The sequence below is a fragment of the Cyprinus carpio genome, chromosome B20, assembly GCF_018340385.1.
Source record: "Cyprinus carpio isolate SPL01 chromosome B20, ASM1834038v1, whole genome shotgun sequence".
In the NCBI taxonomy this organism is placed as follows: Eukaryota; Metazoa; Chordata; class Actinopteri; order Cypriniformes; family Cyprinidae; genus Cyprinus; species Cyprinus carpio.
In genome coordinates, this window is record NC_056616.1 from 4,341,433 (window position 1) to 4,368,095 (window position 26,663).

At 37.6% G+C, this 26,663-nt stretch overlaps 2 protein-coding genes across 6 annotated transcripts in view; one reads left to right on the forward strand and one right to left on the reverse strand.

The window, feature by feature from the left end:
• Window positions 1–343: 343 nt before the first annotated feature.
• tmem242 (transmembrane protein 242) lies at window positions 344–4,916 on the forward strand. Its single transcript, XM_019126062.2, has 4 exons — window positions 344–496; window positions 2,165–2,265; window positions 4,101–4,238; window positions 4,352–4,916. The coding sequence occupies exons 1-4, from the start codon at window positions 424–426 to the stop codon at window positions 4,454–4,456; spliced, it is 417 nt and encodes a 138-aa protein (XP_018981607.1). The 5' UTR covers window positions 344–423; the 3' UTR covers window positions 4,457–4,916.
• A 365-nt stretch (window positions 4,917–5,281) lies between these two features.
• The window catches only part of LOC109113276 (AT-rich interactive domain-containing protein 1B-like), an 849,861-nt gene continuing 828,479 nt past the window's right edge, over window positions 5,282–26,663 (reverse strand). For all 5 annotated transcript variants that reach the window (XM_042746443.1, XM_042746442.1, XM_042746441.1 and 2 more), the window contains 10 exons: window positions 16,892–17,101; window positions 14,686–14,899; window positions 11,596–11,734; window positions 11,330–11,481; window positions 10,250–10,382; window positions 10,032–10,151; window positions 9,869–9,947; window positions 8,994–9,762; window positions 8,785–8,915; window positions 5,282–8,613 (listed from right to left, as the gene is read on the reverse strand). In XM_042746443.1, coding sequence (XP_042602377.1) covers window positions 6,865–8,613; window positions 8,785–8,915; window positions 8,994–9,762; window positions 9,869–9,947; window positions 10,032–10,151; window positions 10,250–10,382; window positions 11,330–11,481; window positions 11,596–11,734; window positions 14,686–14,899; window positions 16,892–17,101 — 3,696 coding nt within the window. In that variant the 3' untranslated portion in view covers window positions 5,282–6,864. The remainder of the gene's footprint in view (window positions 8,614–8,784; window positions 8,916–8,993; window positions 9,763–9,868; window positions 9,948–10,031; window positions 10,152–10,249; window positions 10,383–11,329; window positions 11,482–11,595; window positions 11,735–14,685; window positions 14,900–16,891; window positions 17,102–26,663) is intronic.

Sequence of the window (26,663 nt, forward strand, 5' to 3'; positions counted from 1 at the left end):
CGTGTTTAAGCTCCTTCTCCCTGTCTGTGATGGTGTCTAGGCACTCGGTTTTACACACAGCCGATCTGATCAGCGGAATCTCAGTCCTCCTCTCACAGACACATGTCTAGTTCCACAAAATCTCACTTTATTATGAGTTTGAAGATATTGTTTTGTCATGATGACAAATAAAACACAATACCTACAGAACTGCGGGTATCCGCACAACACAAATCCTTACGGTCTTGTTGTTACTCTGCCATTATTTGAATTTAGTTTAATTTTATTCTTATTATCATGTCTCAATTATAAATATATAAATATAACAGCAGGCAGGCTTATTATGCCATTTATGCCCAGTGAAAGCTGTACGTCATTTGTATTATGAAACGTTCCGCCTGACGTGTTTCCGCCGGAAGTCTGTGTCAGTCGGACCCGTTCAAGATGTCAGTGGAGCAGACGCGCGCGAGTGGGCAACTCAATGACACCGAAGACGACAAATCACACTTGATAAAAGGTTTGACGTATTTTAATAGCATATTCGACCATTGGTGTTTATGAACTAAGCTTTATGAATTATCCGTCGATGTCACTCATTTGGATAACTGACCTTATTCTGATTAATCATACATTAAAGCAGAAACCCAGACCTAAAGGTTAAATGTCATATGTAACCACAAAACCAGTCATAAGGCTCCATTTTTTTAATTGAGCTAAATAAATAAGCTTTCCAATGATGTATAGTTTGTTAGCATAAGACAATATTTGGCTGAGATACAACTATTTGAATATCTGGAATCTGAGGGTGCAAAAAAATCTAAATACTGAGAAAATCATCTTTAAAGTTGTCCAAATTAAGTTCTTAGCAATGCATATTACTAATCAAAAATTAGGTTTTGATATATTTACAGTAAGAAATTTACAAAATATCTTCATGGAACATGATCTTAACTAATATCCTAATGATTTTTGGCATAAAAGAAAAATCGATAATTTTGACCCACACAATGTATTGTTGGTTATTTCTACAGATAGCTGTGCGACTTATGACTGGTTTAGTGATCCAGGGTCACAAATAATTTATGAAGACGGTTAAGTCCATATTCGCGACATTCTACAATTCTGGTATTTTTAATAATTAGCAAGTAACGATTTACGATTCGTGGACAAATCTTTCTTGGAGTCAAATCTTTTTAGTGAACTTGTTAAAGGGATACTCCATCCCAAAATGAAAACTTTGTCATTAATCACTTACCTCCATGTCGTTCCAAACGTGTAAAAGCTTCGTTCGTATTCGGAGCACAATTTAAGATATTTTGGATGAAAACCAGGAGGCTTGTGACTGCCCCATAGACTGCCAAATAAATAACAGTGTGAAGATCCAGAAAAGTATGAAAAGCATCGTCAGAATACTCAATCTGCCTTCAGTGGTTCAACCGTAACGTTATGAAGCAACGAGAATACTTTTTGTACATGAAGAAAACAAAAATAACGACTTTATTCAACAATTCCTCTCCTCTGTGTTTCTCCAAATCAGTGTAGCACCATTTTGGCAATTCTGATCGCGCTGCGCCGATGCATTGTTTGCTTTCAAACCAAAGCATAAATACACGTAAAAAATGTGCTATTGTGGCGCGGCTGATACAGAAGAGTGTACGCCATCTGCGCCTTGTTTAGTTAATTTTTGACTTTTGGAAACATGTACTCTCTCGTCAGGATCATGATAGTGTAACTTATCATTCTGCAATTAAATATGATTTTCTTAATCAATGATAGATCACTGAAGCATACCATCGATTAACATCCTCAGACCTCTTTATACAGTACACTAAAATCAGTTTCTATGGTCCTCTGCTCTGTTTGCGCTCTGTGCGTGTGTCACGGTGCTGTTACTTCATGCGGTCTGTAGAAGATGAATGCATGAGTCTGGCTCTGGACCTGCACTCTCTGCCAAAAAAACCAAAATGTGCTGCAGTCAGTGTTAGTTAATGATGCCTCCAGCAGTGCAGTTGTAGTACTTGATTCTTCAGTCCAGTAGCTTTTGGATCAGTGTTATTACTGCGGTGTATATATTATTGTCCAGACTGCTGTTGAAGCAGACAGTGTTGTCACGTTATCGACCGCATGTTCATAACTATGACTATTCCTTTAAAATGTTGACCTCAGTCTGTTGTCTCTTATTCAGCCGGTGCTTTCCTCACTACTGTAGCCACAGCAGGTATGATTGCAGGGTTCGGTTGCACCCTTGCCGTGGCTAAGAAGAAGAGTCCTGACTGGTTCAATAAGGTATCAAGCTTTTCTGCAATACATTACTGACATTTAGTACTAACATGCGTCAACTACACACTTAAAATCAACAGTTTTCTTTTGGGGTTTTGTGAAAATAAGGATTTAAATGCCATATAAGTGAAGAAATTACAACAGCTGTTGTAAAATAATTTTGGTAACACTTTAATTAAAGTCTTTATGTATAATGCAAGGGTTATTAAATGGTGTAATGCATTATAACGTGCATTACAATGCATAATTAATGCATTAAAACTACTTTTATAATGCATTGTACATAAAGGCTTTAAGTAAAGTGTTACCATCATTTTATTTAGTGTGATTATTTTTTCTATCAAAATTAATATTCAACTCAACAGTGTTCCAAAAACATTACCCTGACACAGTGTCCTATTATTATTATTATTATTTTAGGAATAAGAAATCCTATTATTATTTTGGGAATAAGAAATCCTATTATTGTATTATGGTTATTATCATCATCAGCTATAATATTCAACTCAACTAAGACGCAAAGAAAAATGAGATTTAAAACGTAGCTCAGAATGTGAGCAAATGTTTTTTTTTAGTCCCATTCAGTGTGTTATATTAGTCCTAGTCCTTAAATATTTTGAAAATGTGACATCATAGTGCTCCTCTGCTTACAGAAATCATTTTCTTCTTTCTTGGAAGCTGTTTGTGCTCTGGTTATTCATCTAATCAGCAGAGCATGGCAGGCTGATGTCTGCGAACTTCACTGAATTAGACACTGCGTAAATGCTGACATCGATTCCATTTTATGACTTGTTTTGAACATAAACTCAGAAATAAAGAGAGGCCTCTTTGTTTTGTCTTTTTTTTTTTTTTTGCATTCCTATTTTTAGACCACTCTCACATCAGTAAACACACGTCTTGCCAAAAATGCTTTTTAAGTGGCTAAATCCAGTATGAGGTCAGTGACGCGACGGATCATGTGTCTTGCCCGGTTCCAGTAATGACAAATCACTTGACTAGACCTGTTATATCCTCTCAAATAATAAATCATTTAGATTATAAATAATGATTATAATGACTTTATAGTTGTCATTTTTATTATTGTTTAACAAAAACGCTAAAATCTGTTTCTAGAGCACGTTCCTCGATGGCTGCGACATGCTTAGCTCTAATAACAGCAAATCTAATATGCAGAGCACTAAAAACACTAAATTACATTAAATCAGTTAATGTCATTAGCGGTGGCTGCATCTGTTGGAGACTTGCGTAAACAAACTACTTAGACATGAAGTCAAAATGGTCCCTATTTACTTCCTTAATAATATGTGTTCCTGATCGGGGGCTTTACAGTAGTTTGACTCTCTTTAAAATCGTTTTGGATTTATAATTAATGCTGTTTGTAATGAATCCCAGTATTATGTTTGTTTTATACCTACACTATATTTTTATATCTGTTCTGAATACTGTTGCATTTAAATTATTTGTTGTGGAGCTAAAATGTGTTTATATTTTTAATAATGTTTTTAAGAATTTTGCTAGGTTTACCTGTATTTTACTTGATGATCTGTTTTTTTTTTCACCTTTTATATTTTGGAGGGGAACTATTAAGTGTGGTTGCAGATGTGTTTTTACTCCTGAAATCTGAGAAATAATGGGGTTTTATGATGCTCAATCCTTAAAGTCTAGATTAATTCAAAATTGACCCCATTTACTTTTTAATGCAGGTTTGGTTGTCTGTTATTGCAGCCAAAAAATAAAAAATTACATTATGATATACATTAATAGCTTATAAGCGCAAGCATACTGAACAAAATACTTCAGTACAATACGAGATCTGCAGTACAATCTTTTGATGTGTTCAGGGTGTGATAGGAACTGCTGCGGTGCCAGAAAGTGGTGCGTCGTTAGCATTGCGGGCGTTGGGATGGGGTTCACTTTACGCCTGGTGTGGAGTTGGTCTCCTGAGCTTCACCGTTTGGAAGGCCCTGGGCGTCCACAGCGTACGTACCTGCTTAAAGTGATGTTTGTAAATGCCTTGTGCCCACTTTCACCTATTTCTCACTATAATCTGCAACTACTGTTTGATATATATATATAATTTTCTCTATGGCAGCTAAAGGAGTTTCGTCAGAAAATGCAGTCCATTTTCCCCGCCGTCCCCAGAAATGAAGACAATTCTGCTCCATTTGACTGGAATTCCATCTTCAAGTCAAAATGAGAAGAATTTACAATCTATTTCCAAAACGGACAGCCTTAACTGACTGTCTGGGAAGAATACTTTTCAGCTAGTCAGCTTGGTCAAGTGTGAGCCATTTTAGATCCAGCAACAAGTATCAAGTCTGTGGTCACAGCACTGGAGAATGCCTCACTGAAGGCCGGAGAGACATAACTTGGTTGACTTCTTGTGCCATACTGGAATTTACAAGAGACTTTGACTCTGCACCTGCAGTCACAAGTGTGGAAGTATTATGTGTTTGTACATACTGTACTATCTCAGTTATTTAATTAGCCTTTTTTTTTTTTGGTAACCATATATTTTGGACATTTGTGTGGGCCTAGTAAATAATATCACTGCCCTTTGGCTGGTGGTGTTTATACATTAAATATCTAACTTAAGCAGTTATTGTGTTAAATTGCCATCATGTGATGATTAGGTCTAATAAAAGCATCTTTTAATACTCTGTGGAAGTTGTTTTCAAGCTGTCCCTGAAAAGCAGTTTACTAAAAAGAAAAAGGGACTGAGGATGAAAACATGTGCCCTGCAGTGACTAAAGAAAAGCTGCAGAACAACCGCCTTCCCTCAGTGTGCGTCAGTGTTTTCTGTGCATTGAGAGTAATCTGGTTAAACTGTAGATGTGACAAGCAGCACAGAGCACTGGGTAGACAGGGAAAAAAATGTACTGATCATCCCTAACTGTCAGTAAATTACCTTTTTTTTGCATTTAAATAATACAATATTGAGGATATACATGGTTCCGTAACTTTTTTTGGGCACTAAAAATAAATAACACAACACTGAAAAACTACGTTCACAGTGCTCGACCAAATTTCATGTACATTTACTTTTAACATGTGGAACATGTATAAAGACTTTATACTGAATAAACAATGGTCATCAAATCATATGGAGCAAAAAGAGCTTACATAACGAGTAGTACATATTTTCTGTTAAAATCGTTAAGTCATTTTGGGGTAACTTTCACACTGAATTACATTTATGCCAACGGACGTCTTTCAGTTAGCCTGTATTTTCCAAAATCTAAGGCCATTAGAGGGAGCCATTGCTATCTCTGTCACACAGAACTCCATTATAGGACACACAGGAAAGTCTTTGGGGGGCGTTCACACAGGACAATTTCTTGCAACAGGTTCCCATATACAGTTGCGAATATACATGCTCGATCCACTGGAGATGCTTTTCCAGCACCCGAATTCAACTGACTGGTCCACTGTTGTAAACCGACATGTTTTCTGCAGTGCAGCATTTCAAAATATGCATTTCAACTTCAGCGGCATCTTGAAAGACACCAAAAACAGCAAGGTGCATCACAAACACCAAATAATATCTGTTGTGCACGTATGACCAACTATTAAATAAAAATAGCGCAGATCAAATGCAAGAACCCACCCTATGTGAACGGCCCCTTACACGTTTTAAGACTCTCCTCACCTGAAAACAATGACTTAATATTTATTTGCAAAATGTCAATAGCATGTAGCATAAACTACTCACTTTGTATAATACCACATCTCTTGAAGGAAAAAAAAATGTCAAAAGGGGCCCATTTAATGTACAGTTCCTATATACAAATCGACCCGTGGATATAGATTAGAGAAGAGGGGTAACTGAAGCACTTTGAGTTCGCTGTCAGAGAGGACCCTCTGTGGCTGCACTAATATGGAAGCAAGTCAGTTTAGAACCAACACTCGCTTGACCCTCAGATACTGGTGTGGTGAAACAGTGCAATACTGGTGTTCAGATCAGAACATTGCCTGTGGTCATTCACATTTCATCATCTCCCCTCTGAGCCAGCTAAATCTATTGCACAATGCTTTTTTCAGAGCTGTATACATGTATGTCTTAAAATCAGTGTTTTTTTTTGTTTGTTTTTTTTTTTGTTCTTTTATCGCAACACATTGCAAGAGAAATTCTATCTACAACATGTCTCACAATTTAAATAAATCTGCATTCCCCGAATAAACAGTCCCACAAGAAAACAAACGAAACACTGCATCAAAACAATTAAAAACATTCTGAGAGCAAAATACTCTAAAAACTAACGGTATCAGATGCCAACTTTGGTTAAAACAAACAAAAGAAAATACACAGATGAAACAAAACGAAACAAATACAAAAAAAGAAAGAATAGAAAACAAAAACAAAAAGACCAAGTATTAAATATCCGTATTAAAATCATTTAAAAATCCAAAATGAAAACTGGGAAATGGGGCAGAGGAGCTATATATATTCTCTATATATTCATTTGTATGTAAAAACGATTTTTGTTTGTCTTTTTCCTTAAATAAAAATATAACACCGACAGTTCTGTGTGATCTCTGTGGCTCAGCTCAGCCGTACTGTACGTTTCCATGATGGCACTCTAGGCTCCCGCTCCTTTGTGCCTGTCACGAGCGGCCGAGCTTAAACAGTACCTCACACAGGATGGCCGCTACGCCAGAGTTCAGCACGGAGGACAGCGAGATATCAAGAAGCCTGCTCTCGTAGAGCACAAACTCAGGCCTGTTCTCCTCCACCTGGGCCATGGCCAGCAGGGCTTTGGCGGCCCGGCACATCATGTTGATGCTGGGCGGCTCGGGATGGGTGGGGTGTCCCATGTGCAAGACACTGTGAGGGCTCTGCTGATACTGTGCCATGGCAACACTGTCCTCTAGAAAGCTTATCAAGGCTCCCACGCTGCCCTTGTGCAGGGCAACGGCTCGGGCAGCTGTGGGGTCACCCTGTGCAAGATTGGAGAGAACGGCTACTGCCATCTCGCGGCACACCTGACTCTTACGCTCACCGACATGCCGCACTAATGTGGCAAAGAGGCGCTCCTGTCTGCTAAAAGGAGGCGTGGCCAGAAGAAGGTCAACATTAGAGTCTTGGATGCTCAGTTTGCACAGACACTCCAGCACCAGTCTCTGTGGTGTGAGCGAGGAGAAGCCATTTGCCGTGCAAAAGGGGTCCTGGGCCTCCGCCGAAGGGCACACCATCCAGTGAAGCAGCCCGTCCAGAATTGGAAGGCAGATACTTTCCGGATAGATTGACAGGTCTAGCTGTCCTGAAATGTTGGCAAGGGTGACCAAGGTGTTCTCACGCAAGGCACCAAGGCAGTCCCACCACCATTCGTCCTTGCTGCAAGCCAGACCTCGCTCTTCCTCTCGCTGGTAGGTCGGCGGCATCCTTTTCCTTTTAGGGTGCTCATGATGTAGAAGCACAAGTTTTCCAAGAATGAGCACTAATCCTGGGTGCCGAGCCATTTCGCTGTCATTGCCCGGGACGAAGGAGAGTCCACGAATGATATTGGACACACAGATGCAGCGCTTTGCCAACTCATCTTGCCAGCCCTCGGCAACTGAAAGAGGTGCTTCATCCCAGCATCGGGGCTCATCCTCCAGCAAAGTAATGCTGCTCTGGTTCTCTCTGTTGCGGAAGGGGAATGATGTCTGAGTTTCACCTCCTGATAAGGACCCTGGACGAGAACTTAGCATGTCATCCACAGTGGCTGTCAAGTTCTCCTCTGAGGGCCCTGGAAGCTCTCTTTTCAGTTCCTCTTCCCTCCTGTGCTCCTCTTCAACCGTTTCTTGTCCTGGTGCCTGTGCACCTTCCTGATTTTCTGAGGGCTTCTGTTCTTCTTCTTCCCTACGTCTCTCGAAATGGGTCTGGATGTGGGCAGTGGAGTCCCCTCCGCCTGCCTTCCAATGCAGAAGCCCGCTGGTGAACTCCCCAGCCAGGCCTAGCAGCTCTGATCGATCCTCCACACAATCAGCCACAGCCTCCCTCTCCTCAACTTTCACTGGGAGTTTGTCATACTTGCTGGCTTGCTTGGGTCTGGGCTCCACTGGAGGACATGGTTCTCTACCAGTGTCGGCCTTATCCTCTGCAGAGTCTTCCCTTTTCTCCATATTGAGTGCTGCTTCTGAGCTGCTTGGCTGAGGTTTCTCAGGCTCCACATCTAATCTCTCCACCTGTTCTGTACTGGATTGGCTTTTTGAGTCTTGATTGGAAGGTTGCTCTGTTTCTGTGGGCTCCGAAGATGGACCAAGAAGAGTTTTCTGACCCTCTGTTCCAACTTCATATTCTTCAAGGATCCCAAAGATCTCTATTAAGCACCTTCTGAAATATTCAACAATGAGCTCCAAGAAACCGGGCATTTGAAAAGGAAAAGACACAAATCCCAATACATTCATTATCAAAGTATATACACCTATCATTTCTTAGAAACTGCTATTTAATAAAGCCAAAAAAGCAATTAGACTTTTGTTTTCATTTCCTAATCGCTGAACCCAAGCCTTACAGCCCATTAGTGCCTGGTACACACTTACCTGTGACAGGCCAAAGGAAGACACTGTGTTGTCATCATAAAGCAGGATGTTTATAGTATCCAGGGCCCATGTGCTCTCAGCAAGCAAACCAGACTTCAGGGACATCATCACACGCCAAGCCTCTGGTGTGCCTTAAGATACACAAGCATGGTTAGAACCTTGTCATAACCATACCATTCAAAAATTATTACAGGAAGAGTGTTTCTTACCAATTTCTTTGGATGTTAACCTTCGGCGAGGTTTAAGCTGAGGCTGCGTAGCTTCCACAGAGTCCAGTGGGTAAGTGACTTCCCGATGGATTGCTGGGAAGCCTTGCCCAGGAAGACCACTACTTTGAGAGCCTGGCATGGACCCTGGGCCACCCGGCTTTTGCATCTGCTTCATAGAGGCCATCATATGAGCCTTATTGGGTGACATAGAGCCACCCACAGACCGAGGGAATGGTGCAGGGCTTGGGACTCGAGAGATATGGTTTGGCATCGCTGGAGGGGATTGATAGGAAGAAGGTGGTTGCCGGCTAGCCATGGGGGGCATGGAGCTAGAAGAGGACGAAGAGTGTGGTGGTGGGTAGGGGGATTGACGCTGACCAGGCCACTGACTGTCCTGACTGGCCCTGACTTCTGGATCATCTCCACGGCTCATGGAGGGGTAGGGGGCCCCATGAGCCTGCCGGCCGGGGTAAGGGTAACTCATGTCATGCCTGGTGTGCCACATGTTCCCTTGAGGACCACCGCTGGAGTTGGAGGATGGGGGTGGTCCAGCACTCATCATGCTGTGCTGAGGAGGTCCCTGCCCACCTGGCTGCATGCGATCGCGTCCATATGGATAGGGGAATGGGCTCTGCATGGGTCTGCGCTCTGGGTAACCATATTGGCTATACATGTCAGGCTGCTGGCCACCATACTGCAAACCATAGGCTTCACTCTCATGGCGCTTAGCAGGAGGGCCATACATTCCTTCCCCAGGCCGCTTATAGCCCTGTAAAAAAAAATAATAATAATAAAGTGTCTAAAGTTTAAAATACAGCGGTAAACACAAATATTTACCACAGTATTATATGACCTCAATAAATTTGATCACTGACCTGCTGTTGGGGATACATCCCATGTGCGCCATATGGCATACTGTGAGGGTACTGCTGCCCATAGCCGTCATGTCCATGTCTATAGTAAAACAGAAATTATTATACTCTAGCTCCACACACCAAATACATTCATATACACTAGTCAACTGCAATCACTTTATACCTCTGATGAGAGGCGTATCTATTGCCTGAGAACAAGCTGGGATCGCTATTGGAAGGCACCATGTTGTTCTGATTTCCAGGGGGAGCAATTCCCCCCTCTGGACCCATGACATGGTCTGGCCTGTGAACATAAACATTAAATAATGTTGACATGTTGATTTTGATTTCTGTGTTGTTGTTTTTCAGTTCATGAACTAATGTTAAAGTGTCCTGGCCTACCTCCTCTCAAAGCCAGAGTTGTAGGTGTACTGGGGTCGTGGGCCCATACCCATCCCTGAGGACGGTCCACGTGGATACATATCCTGCATGCCGCTGCCTGGCATCTGCCCTGGCATGAAGGGCTCAGATCCACCTGAAAACAAATTAACATTTTAAACTGCAAAAAAATATGCATAAATAAAAACAACATGAAAGATTACTCACAAACATTGTAAGATATTTTTTGTTTCTTTAAATTATTCTTTGAATATTCAAAATTTTGACTTTTTTTATCCATTGGGCATTTTTATTGCAGTGTTATTATTGTTACCCCCCATTTTTTGTTGTAAACTGAAATAAAAATGAAATTGATCACAGATGAGAAAATGAAGCTGAACTACTAAACTATTTCCATGCCTTCATAACAAACTTGACAAAAGAAAAAGTATTTGAGACGTGGTATAAATGTATTATTATTTTATAGTAGAACAGATTAAAAAGTAAATGAGTTCATTTATTCAATTTAAACATATTTAAGTGCATCAAATTAATAATGTATTAATGTTAGTCTTAAAATACTAAAATTAAAATATACTAAAAAAATTAAATTGACTAAAATGACTAATAGTGAAAAGAAATGTAAAAGAAAGCAGCAGTAAAAACTAAATTAAATATTACAATTTAATCCAGCTCAATTTTGGAGGTGATAAAAATTTTGACCTAGGAATCAGGTCATATTTATTCAAGCCCCTGTCCGATAAGAATCAAGATGATGACTGGGATATGCAAAAAGTCATTTTAGAGGACCAAACTGTTGCATCTTAATTAAAAATAACACATGCAAATATAATACATTTCCCTGGAATTAAGTGCACTGAAGACTTGATAATTCTAGCAACATGGGACTGTAAACTAGGCCAATTTTGATTTCATGCTGGCTTCAATCTGCAGACACTAGATGGCAGCAGTGTCCAAGAAAATAATTTTTATGCACCTCTAAAAAAAAAAAAAAAAAAAAAGGAGGACACAGGGAAGCAGCAGTGAGCAGACAGAGGAAACCTGAAAGCAGTCCCATATGAGGTAATTCTTATAGCAACACACCTTTCCTAGCAGCTCCATAGGGATCCTTACTGGTGTCAAACTGCATTCTAGAGGAACCATCTCCACTGCCTCCTGCATGCATGGGGCCTCGCTTTTGGAAGGCTGGGTCACTGCTTTCAGAGAACGGATCTTGGACACTAACACCACTGTTTCTAAAGATGTGGGGTAAAATAAAGACAACAAATGAACACCTACACACACATACATGAGTAACAAACACTAAAATACAATGCATCGTCTACATAATATAATGCAACTTAGCCCACCTGCCAGCTGGCTGAGGGGTCACCTGTCCGTGGGGTGTGGTAGCTGGTGTTGGCGGCTTTAGGTCCCCTGGCATCTCTGTCATTGTGCTGCTGCCTGTAGATTGAGGAGTCTGCGGCCCTTGAAGAGAGCCTGAGTTTGCTGTTGAACAGGGCAAAAATGGAGTACATTACACGAAGGAATTATTATATGCAAAAAAATGAGGATTAACTTCTGGGGTGAAAAGTAAGGCTTAGAAAAAATCATTTAGCATTTTGATGCTTTCTTAATGTTGCAATAATGCAATAAAGTCACATACAGATTTTCATTGGAACAGTAATTGAGATAACTGCTTTGCAATTCCCTAAATTAAAACTGATTCTTAGTGATACAATGAACTGCATATTGCCTCAATTTAAATAATGTAAAAGCCTCATTAAAACACACAAAACAGCTTGTGTAATATTTTAAAATATATACCCTTTTTCTAAAAGAATATTCTGATTCTGCTTAAATGGTGTTTTATAAATCTACAAGCAAATGACAATGTCCTAATCACTTCTTGCAAGCTCGAGGGAAAGAAACCAAAATCTTACAATCCCCAGACTGCATTTCCATAATCCAATAACATTTGAATACACTAGTTATTAATTTCCATAGAAATGCAATGGCATAAAAGCACGCCATCCTAATAACGTCTGAAATTTCTACGGCTCAGTTGATGCAAAGTAATAAAACCAATTTGCATTTTCCTCCGCAGCTCAGAGCAGTAAAAGGTACTTCAAAAGATTTCAGCGCGGGGAACAAAAAGAATCAGGGCAGAATGAAAGAACGAGGGAATGAAAGAGTGTCTGCTTTACATGTCCTTGATCTGCTGCCAGCCACGAATTCGTCTTTCAGCACTGAAAGTAAACAATACACGGTGCTCTGCTGTAACACTTCCAGTCTGTGTGACCGCCAATGACCTTACGCATATTTAGAGTCGGAGAGGGCGGTAGAGAGAGGAAGTGCTGGCTCACTGGTCTGCATTGAGCGAGGGGTCAGGCTGAGGTCACTTTTGTTTTTATCCCACACTCCTCCCCCATTAATCTTCTTGGAGGGAATTCCTTCCCTGCTGTTTGACAGCTCTCTCTCCCTTTTCCTGTGACATCATCAGTCATTAGCCTTAGGAAGAGGGGGACGGGAATCCTTAAACCAGCAGCCTGACAGCTCTCTTTCTCACCGCTTCCGCCCGTCCATCTCACTTTGACTCCATCACCTCTCAGATATTTATAGCTCTGTCTCGAGCCGCTCTGCATTCATTATAGGGCAGGCAGACCAGAGCCACATGCGAGTGATGCGGAAAAATCTAAAAATGGCATAAAAAAATATACGAGTTTCCATTACTTAATTTTAGTGCTATCAAACGATTAATCGCGATTAATCGCATCCAAAATAAAAGTTTTTGTTTACATAATATATGTGCGTACTGTGTATATTTATTATGTATATATAAATACACATCCATGTATGTATATATTTGGAAAATATTGACCTGTATTTACATGCATATATGTATATTCATATAATTTATATTATTTATAAATATAGTTAATATATAAACATGACACATTTTTCTTAAATATATACATGCATATGTGTGTATTATTTATATATACTCATAATAAATATACACAGTACACACACATACGTTGTGTAAAAAAAAACTTTTATTTTGAATGCGATTAATCGTTTGACAGCACTACTTAATTTCCAGCGATATCGTCGACTTGATTGCACAGATACTATTTGAGCTGAGCTGGACGATGACGACTGTCTTTAACAGAAAATTGAGTGTTTACTGTTGTCCTTTTGCATTATTACATACTATTTTTCTGTAAAGCTGCTGTGACACAGTCTGTATTGTTAAAAGCGCTATATAAATAAAGGTGACTTGATTTGACTTATACTCCAATAGCATCACTGAAAGATACTCCAGAACATCACTATAACTAATGTTAATCAATGAACCTTGTTGTAAAGTGTTACCACATTTTCAAAGACTGGGGGAGCTCTGTATGATACTCTGTTCTCTAGAAAACAGCTCAGGTCTGTGAATGTAATGCCTCTTTCACACTGCACGTTGGTCCCAGAAAATTGCCGGATCGTCTTCTGTGTGAACGCAAACACATGATCGATCCCAGGTTGGGGACCTAGTAACATTGCCGGGTTCAGTCCCAGAACAGCTCTGTGTGAACAAAAGCCAGAACCAATGGTGTGTTGTAGTGATGACGCACGTTATCATGTGACTCTTTTAGCGGGTGTTTTGAAGGCAGATCAACATTCACAATGAAAAAATATGTGCAGACTGTAATAAAGCTGAGATCAGTTAGTTCCTCACTTTCCGCGCTGAAGCTGAGATCGTTCGTCAGCTTAAGTCAAAGTTAATGTGCCTAGTGTTTTCGACTCGTACATTACTCGTCACATCCTGATGAATGAAAACATTACGGGACCTTTACGGGTTGTGTGTGAACGCATGCACAGATTCCAGGAAATCACTGGCAGTGTGAAGGAACCAAAATCTAACAATCCGGGAACATTTGCCGGGACACATTACCCATGTATTATCCAGAATCTCAGTGTGAAAGGGACTTGACAACCATGCAATTTGATGTCTCACATTCACAAGTTTGTCAAAGTTCAATACAAAAGCTAAAATAAAGTTGATTTCAGGGTGCTACGAGAATAAACTGTTATAAAACAAATAGTTCTGGTCCTTGATTATGATTGTCTGAACCATGTTCAAGCCTCAGTGAAATACTCTATAAACACACCTGTGACCTAATTACGGCAGTTAATCATAAATATCTTTTTTGTTGCTGTATGTTTATTTTATGAAACTTTGCCAAATATATAGTAGTTTCTTATAAAAGCAATTAACCCACTAAACCAGTGAGTTTGGAACAACTAAGAGCCTTTAAGCTCTGCTCTGTGTCATGCTTAGCTACTTTAAAATCACTGTAAACTATGACTTCATGGGTTTATTGCTTTAGTACATAAACCATGAAGCCTAGTTAACAGTGATTTGATGGATATAAGCCGTCTCTCCATAGCAATACTATAAAGTTCTTCACCGGGTGAGGGTGGCTGGATCTTGGCCTGCTGCGGCTGCTTCTTGCCGTCTCCCATGGTGAACGCATCGGGTGGGGGTTCCTCTCCGCGCTCCACCTTGCACTCATAGGCGAACAGGTACTGGATGTACTGCTTCTTGAGGGAACTGGCAGAGCTGCTGGACGTCCCCACATTCAGGTGGGTGGACAGCTCTCTCCATTTCTTGTTCTTATTTACCTGTTCGAGGAGAGATTTTCAATCAAATGTTCACTAAGCTGTTCGGCCATCTAACCCTGTGACTGATTCATGTGCCACCAGCAGTTTAACTTAGCATAAACATACCTCTTTCCTATGTAAATGAGACTCATTATAGAATGTGCAGGATCCACAAAACATCGCTGTTAGCCAGACATAATTAGCACTGCACTAGTACCACCCACAGAACGCTGGCGGTAAACAAAAGCTTCATTTAAAGTAGGGGTCTTTAACAGGGGTCTGTAGAAGCGTATTCTACTTATTTCTCTTTGAAACATTTTTTGCTAAAAAATGCATTTGTTCATCTTTAAGCTAAAGCTAGACAAGCTAAAGTTTAGCTAAATGTTTCACTGCCCCTAAACTAAAATGTAACAGTAAATAGTACATTTAAAATGTAAGATCGCTTTAATGCTTTTGTCCGTTAAACATCATAAATTATATAAATTAGTGACGCAGATATTCAAATTATTTCCAATACTGGTAATTAGATAATTATTTACAAGTTCAAATTTCAAACTAATATTCATATTTAAGATTACATTTGAGTTTACATTTAATAGTGTTATAAAAATCTTAAAAATCTTGTGTGTAAAAATTCAATTTAACAGCATGAAATACTTCTAGATGTAAAAACACAGGAAATGAGCATGAATAATTAATAGTACTGTCAAACGATTAATCGCATTCAAAATAAGTTTTTGTTGGCATAATATATATGTGTGTGTTCTGTGTATATTACGTACATTTAAAAGCACACATACATGTATATATTTCAGAAAAATGTAATGTTTATATATTAAATATATTTATTTATAATATAAATTATGTGAATATAAATATAGAAATGTAAATACATGCAAATATTTTCAAAATATATACTGTATGTGTTTGTATTTGTATATATACACAATAAATATACACAGAACACACATATATTATGCAAACAGACTTTTATTTTGGATGCGATTGATCGCGATTAATCGTTTGACACCACTAATAATTAAATATTCAAAATCTACCAATATGGTACTTATACATTTGTGCATGCTCTGTGGTCACATTTTATTTTAATGTGTCCTTGTCACAATGTAATTAAATAAATACTGAGTAATATTAATTAACGTGCTTACTATTTCATCGGAAATGGGCCAGTGTTGCCAAGTCTGCGGTTGCTTTTCATGTCCGCGGGTTGAAGCGACCCCAATACCAATAACGTGATATTTAGCCCCTAAAATGTGAATATTACCAGGGCAACCCTGCCAAAAACGTATATTTTAACCCCGGGATGCAATTTTTATCGGGGAACCTCCTGGAAACGTGATTGGGCTAGTTTTGGACTAGTTTTGAAAAGCAACTGGGCAGGATTTGTTGTGAAAACCTGGCAACCCTGATCTGAACGCACGTGCTGGAGATATACTACTAGTCACAGGAGCGTCTTTACTGAAGAGATGCGCATGAAAATCCTATTCGATTTTTTGCACAGCCCTAATAAATAGATGTAGTTTATTAATATTACTCAGTACCTAAATGTATAATTACATTGTAACAAGGACACCTTAAAATAAAGTGTAACACTCACAACCTGAAAAATGTTGTAAACCCCTGATATAAAGGGAAGTTTGTGTATTTTATGATCTTGGCAGCAGTCACTGTATCCAGGCCAATGTTTTTTTTTTTTTTTTTTTTGTGTAGAATATTGTTCTTTCACAACCCTGTGTGAGATCCAGGGTGCTAAAACAATGCAGAAAGCACGTGCAAATAACTAACACCATCAGCAGGTGCAATGCATTCTCAGTTAACCCCCCTCTGTTTCTTTGAAGTCTGTGATTGATGCTTGAGGCAGATCTGAGGAAGGATATGAGAGGTTTCGCCGTTCTTTAACATGCATTTCAAAGCTCTGCTCCTTTAAAACCCCAGCACGATCACACAGAGCCCAAAAGAGCTGCGGCAACAGCCTTTCCGGACTTCACTCACCATAGCCAAGCCTCCGATTTCTCGAACACAGAGGTAGAGGCGGCACAGATCCAGCGGCTTCTTGCCCACTGAAGGCAGGTTGGGGACAGGCGTGCCCCTCTCCTCCATGAAGGCGATGTAGCGATCCACCCATGCCCTCCTCTCCGGCTCACAGCCCATGTCGTACAGTCGTGTTATCTTCTCGTTTGTCATGTTCCCCGAGCTATGCTTCTAGAGTGGATGGGTACAGAAGAGAGTAAGATGTATCGCCATCGACACACCCATACTGCACGCATACTGTGAGCCCATCATTCTTTGTCCTAAGAGTAAATGCTATCCACATTGCTCAATATGTCCCATTTTGACAGCTACCTAGAAAGAACAGATTGTGATGCACTGAAACTAATTGTTTTAGACAGGCATGAGTATTTTGCTTGAACAATGCATGTATGCTATTGGTCAATGGTATCTTGTGCTTAAGTACAAGTAAACAAGCAGGTGTTTTCATTGATTTAGGATGTGTATACACTAGAGACGGCTCTGATGGATACAGACTTCTGAAATTCTCACTGGTTAACGTGCCTACAACAGAGTGCATAATGACAAAAGTAAATGGTTTAAAGTTTTGGTTGCATGATGTTAGATCATCACAAACTCTTTTCTTCTGTCCTTGCGACGCACCATGTTCACTGAAATCAATACATTTGCAATGTTTGTTGGTGAAGCATAAAGTGTAGTGTATAGGCACCATTATATTACTCAGCAGGGTAAAGTATCACTACATTAACCCAACTCTGCACCAGCACTGTGACTGGAACTACTGCTACTGTGAACACTTTGCAAAATGCTTAAAACAGATTTCAAGGGTTAGTTCTCACAAAAATTAAAATGATGTCATCATTTACTCACCTTCATTCACTCATCTTTGAAACACAAATTAATATATTTGTAATACCTTAGAAATTTCTGTTGCTTAACTGAAAGTGGTTTTCACGCATAAAGCAAACAGCTGATTTTCCGTTTACCATATATGATGTATGTGCACTGATCAATGTTTTTATGTAAATAAACATCTATTAATTGAATCTGTTCACCATATCTTAGATTAAATCCCTTAAATCATGTGGATCACTTTTACAGATGGTAGACAACCAAAATGAGTAATACCGCCGCGCGTACCGCCACCGCAGGGCCGCGGCGTTAACTTCAAGTCAGTCAAGTGTTAAAATCCTTCGCGAAACTACCACCAGGTGGCGCAAAGGGACGGATTGCGAACTGAATGTAATTGTAAAATGAAATAAAAGGAGGAGGTAAAACAACAATAACATTATGATATAACATTGTACCATCTTTAAAAAACCATTAAAAAAAACAGTGAGTTAATTTCAAAATGTAGGATAGTCTTAGGCTACAGTCTACTCATCAAAAATTAAAAGAAGACCTTTACACAAAGGATATGCTTGCTATTGTTATTAAACAGTCATTAAATATAAGGCCTATATATACGGATAAAAAGCTAAATGTTTTCATTTCGGTTCATTCTTGGTTTAAAAAAAAAAAAAATCCTTCAGGTTCCATTTGCAGATAGAAATGAGAACGGTCCAGCATTTAGCAATAATTATGATTCATTCTGTTATTATTCTTGATTTTTCAAACTGCTAACACTTTGCATTTTTGAATTATGCCTTTACTGTGTGACCAAAAAATTTGTATTTTCTGTTTCAGCTGTTTGATCGCACTGGTGCCTCGCGCACATTCATTGGAAACAGTAGCCGTTCACCGTGCCATTCGGCGCCAGCAGCGGTCCACTTTGGCATATTTTTGTTAATTATGATTTTTAATTTTTTCCCCGTCGATACTGAAACACGCGTGAACTACAAAGCCTATTTTTCCTAATGAATAATAGTTAAGCTTGAAATAGGCAACATCACGAATATGGAAACGTTTGGATTTCTCCCGAATGAGAGCCCAACCTTACACTCAAAAAAAGGATTTTTGCTATTTGTTCAATTTCATTAATTAAAATGAGCACATACAACACAATTCTTGGTAAAAATGGTCCCAACTTAATTTTATTAAACATAACCAATGTAATTAAAAAAAAATTAGGTTTACAGCATTTTTTTAAATTGAGTCAACACAAATATTTTTCGTTCGTCCTAACCGGATGCACGTCATCAACGGAAACTTTGACGCAGATGGATTGTTCAGAGGCGAACATGGGAAATGGGTAAGGCCATATTTAATCTATCACCATCCATCTAATTTAATTGACAAATTAATTAAAATATGCTTTGTTAACATATTGTTGCATACCAGAAAGTAATTTTTCTTTAAGAAGTGTATGAAAATAGCTCTTAAGCGTGCCATTCATAGCTGATGTTAGGTTTCAGGATTCAGCACGTGGTGCAGTCATCAATATGTTCAATCATTCATTTTTTTTACTAAAAGTATCAAATAGCATGAAGAATCGCGGAACAGAGAGGACAGAAAACCCTGGCAGTATATTCAGTACCATGAATGAATATATATATATATCTCGCTCGTCATTGTCAAAATGATTGAGATGCCAATCAAAGCGGGCAGCAGCCAATCAAAGCCTTAATTAGTCACCGCTTGTTGATTTCGCGTGCTCTTGACAGAATTCACCGCGTTCACGAAGTCTCTCATCTTAAACAACAAATAGTGTTTAAGCGACTTAAGCACGAGATTAATTTCGCTGCTTCAGTAATTGTAAGTGGAGTTTTTGCATATCTTTTGCTAGATTATGGTCATGGACCGACATATTTAGTCTGTGTAGGCAGCTAACGTTACGTTTCTCCAAGCGCTTGTAATGTTATTCTATTAATCGACATTAATATATCAAAAGGAAAAATCGACAATAATGATTTCTGTCATAAATAAATTGGCAATTTGTAGAATTTATATAGCATTTTAAACTTTTTCTCTTTGCTGAATTGCCCATAAACAAGACCTCTGTAACTTGTGTCTTCAGATAAATGCTGAATTTCGTCGGATCACAACCCTTCCTTTACAGTCCAAATTCCTGTCCCAACTGAATCGGTTCTCTGATGATCTCCTAAAAGTGTGTACCAAAAGGGTGGAGTGTTTAGAAAAAGGATTCAGGATGTGATGGTGCCAATGTCTCAGGTTGTATTGTTACTTCATTTTTACTTATTTTTTTATTTCATTTTTTTATATTGCTTTTTAATACAAGCTATTGATATAGTGCTCTGTAATGCATAAGGGCTCAGAGATGTGTATTGGAGGGTGTTATGTCAAATGTATGAACATCAGCAACACTAATCAAATCTTTAATAAAATGTTTTATTGTGCCTGTTTTCTTAGAATGCCACCATAGAGACCAAGCGAGAGTGCATTCTCAAGGGGCTATGCATCTACCTGAATGAAGAGCCACAGGATCTGGTGAGGGAGTATTTGGTGAGTAGAGTTCTCTTTCATTACAAACAGTTATCACAAGTAATAACAAATTTGAGCGTGCAAAAGACGTAACATGAACTGCGCCTAAAGTGGTTTGTTCAGTTTAAAAGCAGAGACACTTTCTTTTTATATATATATATATATATATATATATATATATATATATATATATATATATATATATATATATATATATATATACTTTATATTTTGATATATTTTAATATAAAAAAAAAACTGCAGACAGCGAAACAGTTAATGTCAATTTTTTAGTTTTAAAATATTGAGTAAATTGTAAAGCCAAGATGTTAATTAAATGACTGATGTTAACTTCCCTTTAAACCTTTGTACTCCACACAGCCACTGGTTTAGGTTTACGTGATATCATCACTTTACAAATTGTCAAAGCAGCATAATTAAACAGGAAAATAGTTTGTCGATAATGCAAGAGGACAATAACAAACAGACTTTTTTTTTTTTTTTTTTTTTTTTTTTTTTTATATATAGCTAAAGTCAGTTTATTTGATTATTCAGTGATGTCATCATCCAGTTCAGCTCCCTTCCAATAGTGTCTGTGCAATAAGTCAAGCATCCCCAACTAAGCAAGCCAAAGCTGGCAGTATCAAGGTACCAAAACTCCATTGGTGACAGAAATGGAAAAAAAAACCTTGGGAGAAACTTTACTTAGTCAGGGGGCCAGTTCTCTGGCCAGATGAAACCAGCAGTTTAATTCTAGGCTATAACACAAGTCAGATTGTGCTGAGGACTTGTCTGGTTCCCATGGTCCTGTCCCGATGACTGACTAGTTGACGTGGTCTTTGGAAGGGGATCTGTCTCTGGGGCTCATCTAGTTGACATGATTTCCACTGACATTCAGGGCTGTAAAGGTCATCTCTAGGATGACCAGCATATTTTATTTCATTTTAAGTACAGTATAATTTATATTTTAACATGTACACACAATATTGCCTACATTTAAATTTGTATAACAAACATTTTAGAAGTAAAAATGTAATATTTAACAGTAATTCAGGTATAAGACCTTAGACTGCCATCCTGCTGTTAGCTCATAGATGAAAGATGCTGTGACTAAACCTGCCCATAAATAAACAGTATACAGTTCCGAGAACATATGGTAAAGGGATATTTCACCTAAAAATGTAAATTCTGTCATTACTCACCCTCATGTCGTTCCAAACCCGTAAGACCTTCTTTCATCAACAGAACACAAATGAAGATATTTTTGATTGAAATCCAAGAGCTTTCTTACCCTCTGTAGACAGCAACACAATTAAAAAGTTCCCAGGCCCAGAAACACAGCAAGGACATTGGTAAATTGGTAAATGTGACATCAGTGGTTCAAATGTTATTTTGCAAAGCTACAAGAACCACGTCAAATGGACTATTATTGTCCTTGCTATGTTTCTGGGCCTGGGAACTTTTTAGTTGTGTTGCTGTCTATGCAGGGTCAGAAAGCTCTTGGATTTCAATCAGCAATATCTTAATTTGTGTTCCCATGATGAATGAAGGTCTTACGGGTTTGGAATGACATGAGGGTGAGTAATTAATGACCTAATTTTCATTTTTGTGAGAACTATACCTTTAACATAACATACCTTTTACATTAAGTTTGTTCTGGAATATAGTCATTTATTTTATGCAAGGTGCTCGTTTAGGTGAATGGCATTGCATCCATGTCTGTTGGTTTGGAAAATAAAGTGACTTGCAGCATAGTAATGATTTTATAGATGAAATTAAACATACAAAAAAACCTGTATTTTGGCAAAGAGCTGCACCAATTTGGCGGTGCCAAGGACTGCGCTGTTCTTAAGAAAATGGAAAAAAGCTTGTGCTCAGTAACTCAACCGCTGGGTTGTCAGAGAATGGGGGAGGGGTGTGCTGTCAGCGATTGTTTTAATTGTGTCCAGCTTTTTGTTAAAGATAAGTAATATTGATTTGAAATAAGAAGTATGTATGGCTCTTGAAACTGATTCATACATGTTCTTCATTCTCAAATATTTTGATTGAAATTGAGAATATGTGGATTTTTAAAAATCTAATTTGTTAATATTGTTAATTTGTCATTAATTTCTTTTCTTGACAAAAAAAGTCTAAATTAATTGTTGAATTTTTAATTTGGAATTTACAATTCAAACAGACACTGAGTGATAGTTAGTGATTTTCAGGTAGCATAGTTATTAATTATTGTGATATTTACAAAGCCACTGTATTATTTTCCTTTATAAAGTGTAACTCATCAGTCTCACAAAGGTGTTTGAGTTGGGTTGTGATCTGGTGACTGAAGGCCATAGCATTGTTTTTCAAATGGCTCGTTTCAAGTGGTTGTATGAATGTGCTATGGAAGTCGAGTAGTTCACTAAAAATAACAGTTGTTCTCTCTCCAAAAATGTGTATTTTCAGTGTCACATTATAGTACATTTTATTGCACTACTGTACCGTTATTTATTAATTAATTTATTTAGAACTATTCCATTGAAGTCCACAAGTCTAAAACAAGCTGAGTCCACGTTTCTTAATGGCTGTATTGAAAAAAAGATTTTACATTACAGACTGACCATTAGAATATGAGTCACATGCTGTATAGTAATGGCATAATTTTTCTGCAAATGTTCATTTTTTTTTATATATATATATGCCATACATTTAAAAAAAATTTATTTTTTCCCAAAGGATGTTGACCCTGCGAGCACTGAAAGCAGACATCAAGAAGACCGTTTTGGGGATCTGTGTTGTAAAGCATGAATTTGCTGATGCAACAGAAGACCTGAAGATATCAGCATTTGTGCTGGAAGGTGTGGAGGTGCTCTCTGGTTTAGGTAAATGTAGTATGGGCTACAGCCATGCTACTTGGACTAATATACTTTTTAAATCTTACTTATCCACAGGAGTTCCATTACACTTTTAAGGTGCTCCAAAAAATGATTCTGGAGCTGGACTCACATAAACTGTCTGCCAAAGCACAGGCACTGAAAAGAAAATCTTCACTTAGAAGGTGTGAGCAGTGCTGTGTTTGAGGATCCCTTTGTGAACGCTCTGTTTTATTTTCTTGTATGCTTGTGTTCTTGTTGTATCGCATTTTTGCACTGTGAGCAGAGGTGATTAAGTCTCTCAATCTCTCATTTAATTGGCTCACTCATTTAATCTCATGTTTAAAAAATAAAATAAAATAAAATGCTGTTATATTCTCTTGTATGCTCATGTTTTTAATTGCATTGTCATTTTTGAAACTTAGTGAGCATGTTTAATTGCCATATTTGCAGTTGTAAGCAAGAAGACAGGCAAGGTTAAATGTTCTCATATTTTAAATACAGATTTTTACAAAACGTATCGACTTTAACATATTGACTTTTTCTTCACAGTAGACTATAGGTATAGATTAAAAAGGTTTTATTTAATAGAACACAAGTATTTCACTTTCATTTGGAAGTAACTGTAGAGTCAAGTTAGATGAGTGTAATGATTAAAATTTTTCTATTAGGCAGGACAAAAATGTATGTAGTTGACATTGCATTGTTAGATATAGTAGATATGACCAATTGAATGTAGTTAACCATGGCATTATTTTATATAGTAGGCATGACCACAAAATTCAGAGTAGTTAACCTGACATAATCTTCTCTATTAGGCATGGCAAAACTTTATCTAGTAGGAGTGACCAATCTTTTTTTTTGTAGTCTTGACTAAAGGAATTTAAGTTTATACAACAAGATTACACACAAATAGTTTCAAACTAATTAGATTTTGTTGGGGAAAATGTAATTAATTTCGTGTGACAAACAGTGAGTGAATGAGACAAAAACACACATAAATAAAAACCATCAAACATTCCTTATGGTTCGCTTTATATTATTATTCATTTATTTTTTTTTTGTTTGTTTTTATAAGCTAGCCTATATTATTATATACTGCAATTTTATTTATCCATTAGAATTATATATTTGTAATTATTGTTCTGTCTGATAAATTTGTTAAATTTAAAGGATTTGTTGTTAAGTGAAGAGAACGAAAAAATATCCTGTTGGCACATTATAACATTATTAGGCCAGCCGTTATTATTTCTGAATGTAATAAAATGCAACTTATAAATGACTTCTAATTCTTATATATATACTTATATATTTTTTCCTCTCACAAACTTAATTTATTTTTTTAGCCTGTTTTAAAAAAATAAATAAATAAAAATAACATGCAGCAAACGAAAATAGTGATTAATCGGTTAAAATTTGTTACTGTGGGGTAATTATAATTATTATATACTTAGGAACAGAGTCTGGGCCTAATCTAGGCCTATCCAGGGTTTTTTATTTTTTTTTAAATTTTCATTGCATCTGAAAATGACTTTGTGCAGCACATTCACGCTCAACCTGCCTCGCGCGTTGCTCAGCTGTGGACGATTTAAAAATGTTTGACATAAAAGGTTGCTGTCCATTTTTCATACAGGAATTGTTCAATTTAAAAAAAAAATCGAATTATATTGTTAGTTCTAATTATATTGTTAACACTAGTTAATTTAGGCTATTTAACATGCACTGTGACATTTTACCCTTTTTAAACTTATAACCTCTCTTGAGATTTTAAAGTCAGGGGTTCAGAGTAATGAAGTTCAAGTTTTTTAAAAAAAGGTTTTAACTGCTTAAATTATTTCTATGAATTAATAATATGTTATCAGGTTTTAATTGCTTAAATTATTCTACATGAATTAAAATATGTTATCATGTTTATTGTATCTTGTAGAGAAAATAAGGTGTTTATTCTTTTAAGAAAAATAAGGGAAAAAATAAGGGACGATCCAAATATTATTCATATTTGTTTTGCTTCACCTATTTATGTAAGCTACAATTATTCTAAAAAAATAAAAAATAAAAAAATAAATAAAAAAAAACATAATGTAATTAAAAGTGCCATCGGCCTGAGTAAATTTGACCATTATAGAATTGTGACTTAAAGGTTAGTGATTTAGGAGGTGAAAAATACTGTGAAATTACAAATGTTATGGGATTTTAAAGCATAAAAACTGAAGGCTATGAAACGTTAGCCCAGTGGTTCTCAACCTTTTTTTCCAACGGGCCCGCCCTATGGTGCAAAGTGCAAGTCTCGCGGGCCGCACGCATATCATTTACATATTACGTTATCAATACAAACCAACCTGATTTATAATATTTATAGCTAAATATTCATGATATTTAATCGATACATTCATTGAAATAAATTAATAATTCTACTCTCCATAAATAAACACACCTGATGCTGGCGGGAGCTGACCAATTTGTGAAATTCGGCTCGAAAGGAGTAACAGCAGAATGAAGCTGCGATTGTAAGTTGCAGTCTGTAAGACGCGCGAGCATGACTTGACGCGCGACATTGCAGAAAATGTGCGTTCACAAATGTAGCCGATGTTGTATCCAAATAGGACAAGCACTTTCGAATTTAATAATAGAGGTTCTCTTCCAGAGAGTTGTTTTTTGCCACATTTCCTCCTTTCTGCAATTAAGGATGATTGCTGCGTAGTATGGGTGTTTTCTATTTGCCTGAACTTCTATCAAAGTGAGTTACGGCTGCTCAAACCGAAAATCTGCACACTCTCCTTTCACATGCTGATACTGTGACTATTCTTGTTTTGTATGTGTTCATTTTGCTTGGCATTTCCACACTTCCTATTTTACTCCTTAAAACAAATTTGTCAATTCTGATGGCTCAATTTTACCGAGCTAGACTTGGCTGTGGATGAGAGCTAGTTGGTAATGAAATTGAGATTCTGCCAAAGGCGCGCTTGTATGTGTTCATAATGCGGGAACGTAGAGTCTTGCTCATGTCTGAAAATACTATATTAAACAAAATATTTTACATATGAAACATTAGCTATACTAATATTTTCTTTAGTACATTTTAAATGATGTAGAAAACTACAACATTCGTAAAAGGCTGTAAAGCATTCATTTTTTTTAAGTTGTTCGCTGGGGGCCCATTTTAATTCGGCGGGGACATCGGGTTGAGAACCGCTGCGTTACCAATAAACAGCATTTTGTTTAAACAATGGCACTAAAGTTTTGAACTAAAATTATTTTTCAACCATATAGCTGTGCACCTAAACAAAATGGCATACTTTTCAATGAAAAGAACACTGAGAGTTGTTGCTTCCTGGTGTTTGGCATTTGTACTTCACTAAGAGCTCCAAGCTTTAGGAATAGCCAACACGGTTTTTTTTTTTATTTTCTCTCTCTCTTCTCTCCTCGTCTCTCTCTCTCTCCTCTCTCTCTCTCCTCTCTTTAACTCCTATTTAATGAAACAGCATTAACTTACGAAGAATACATCCTTCCTTCAGGTAAGACTG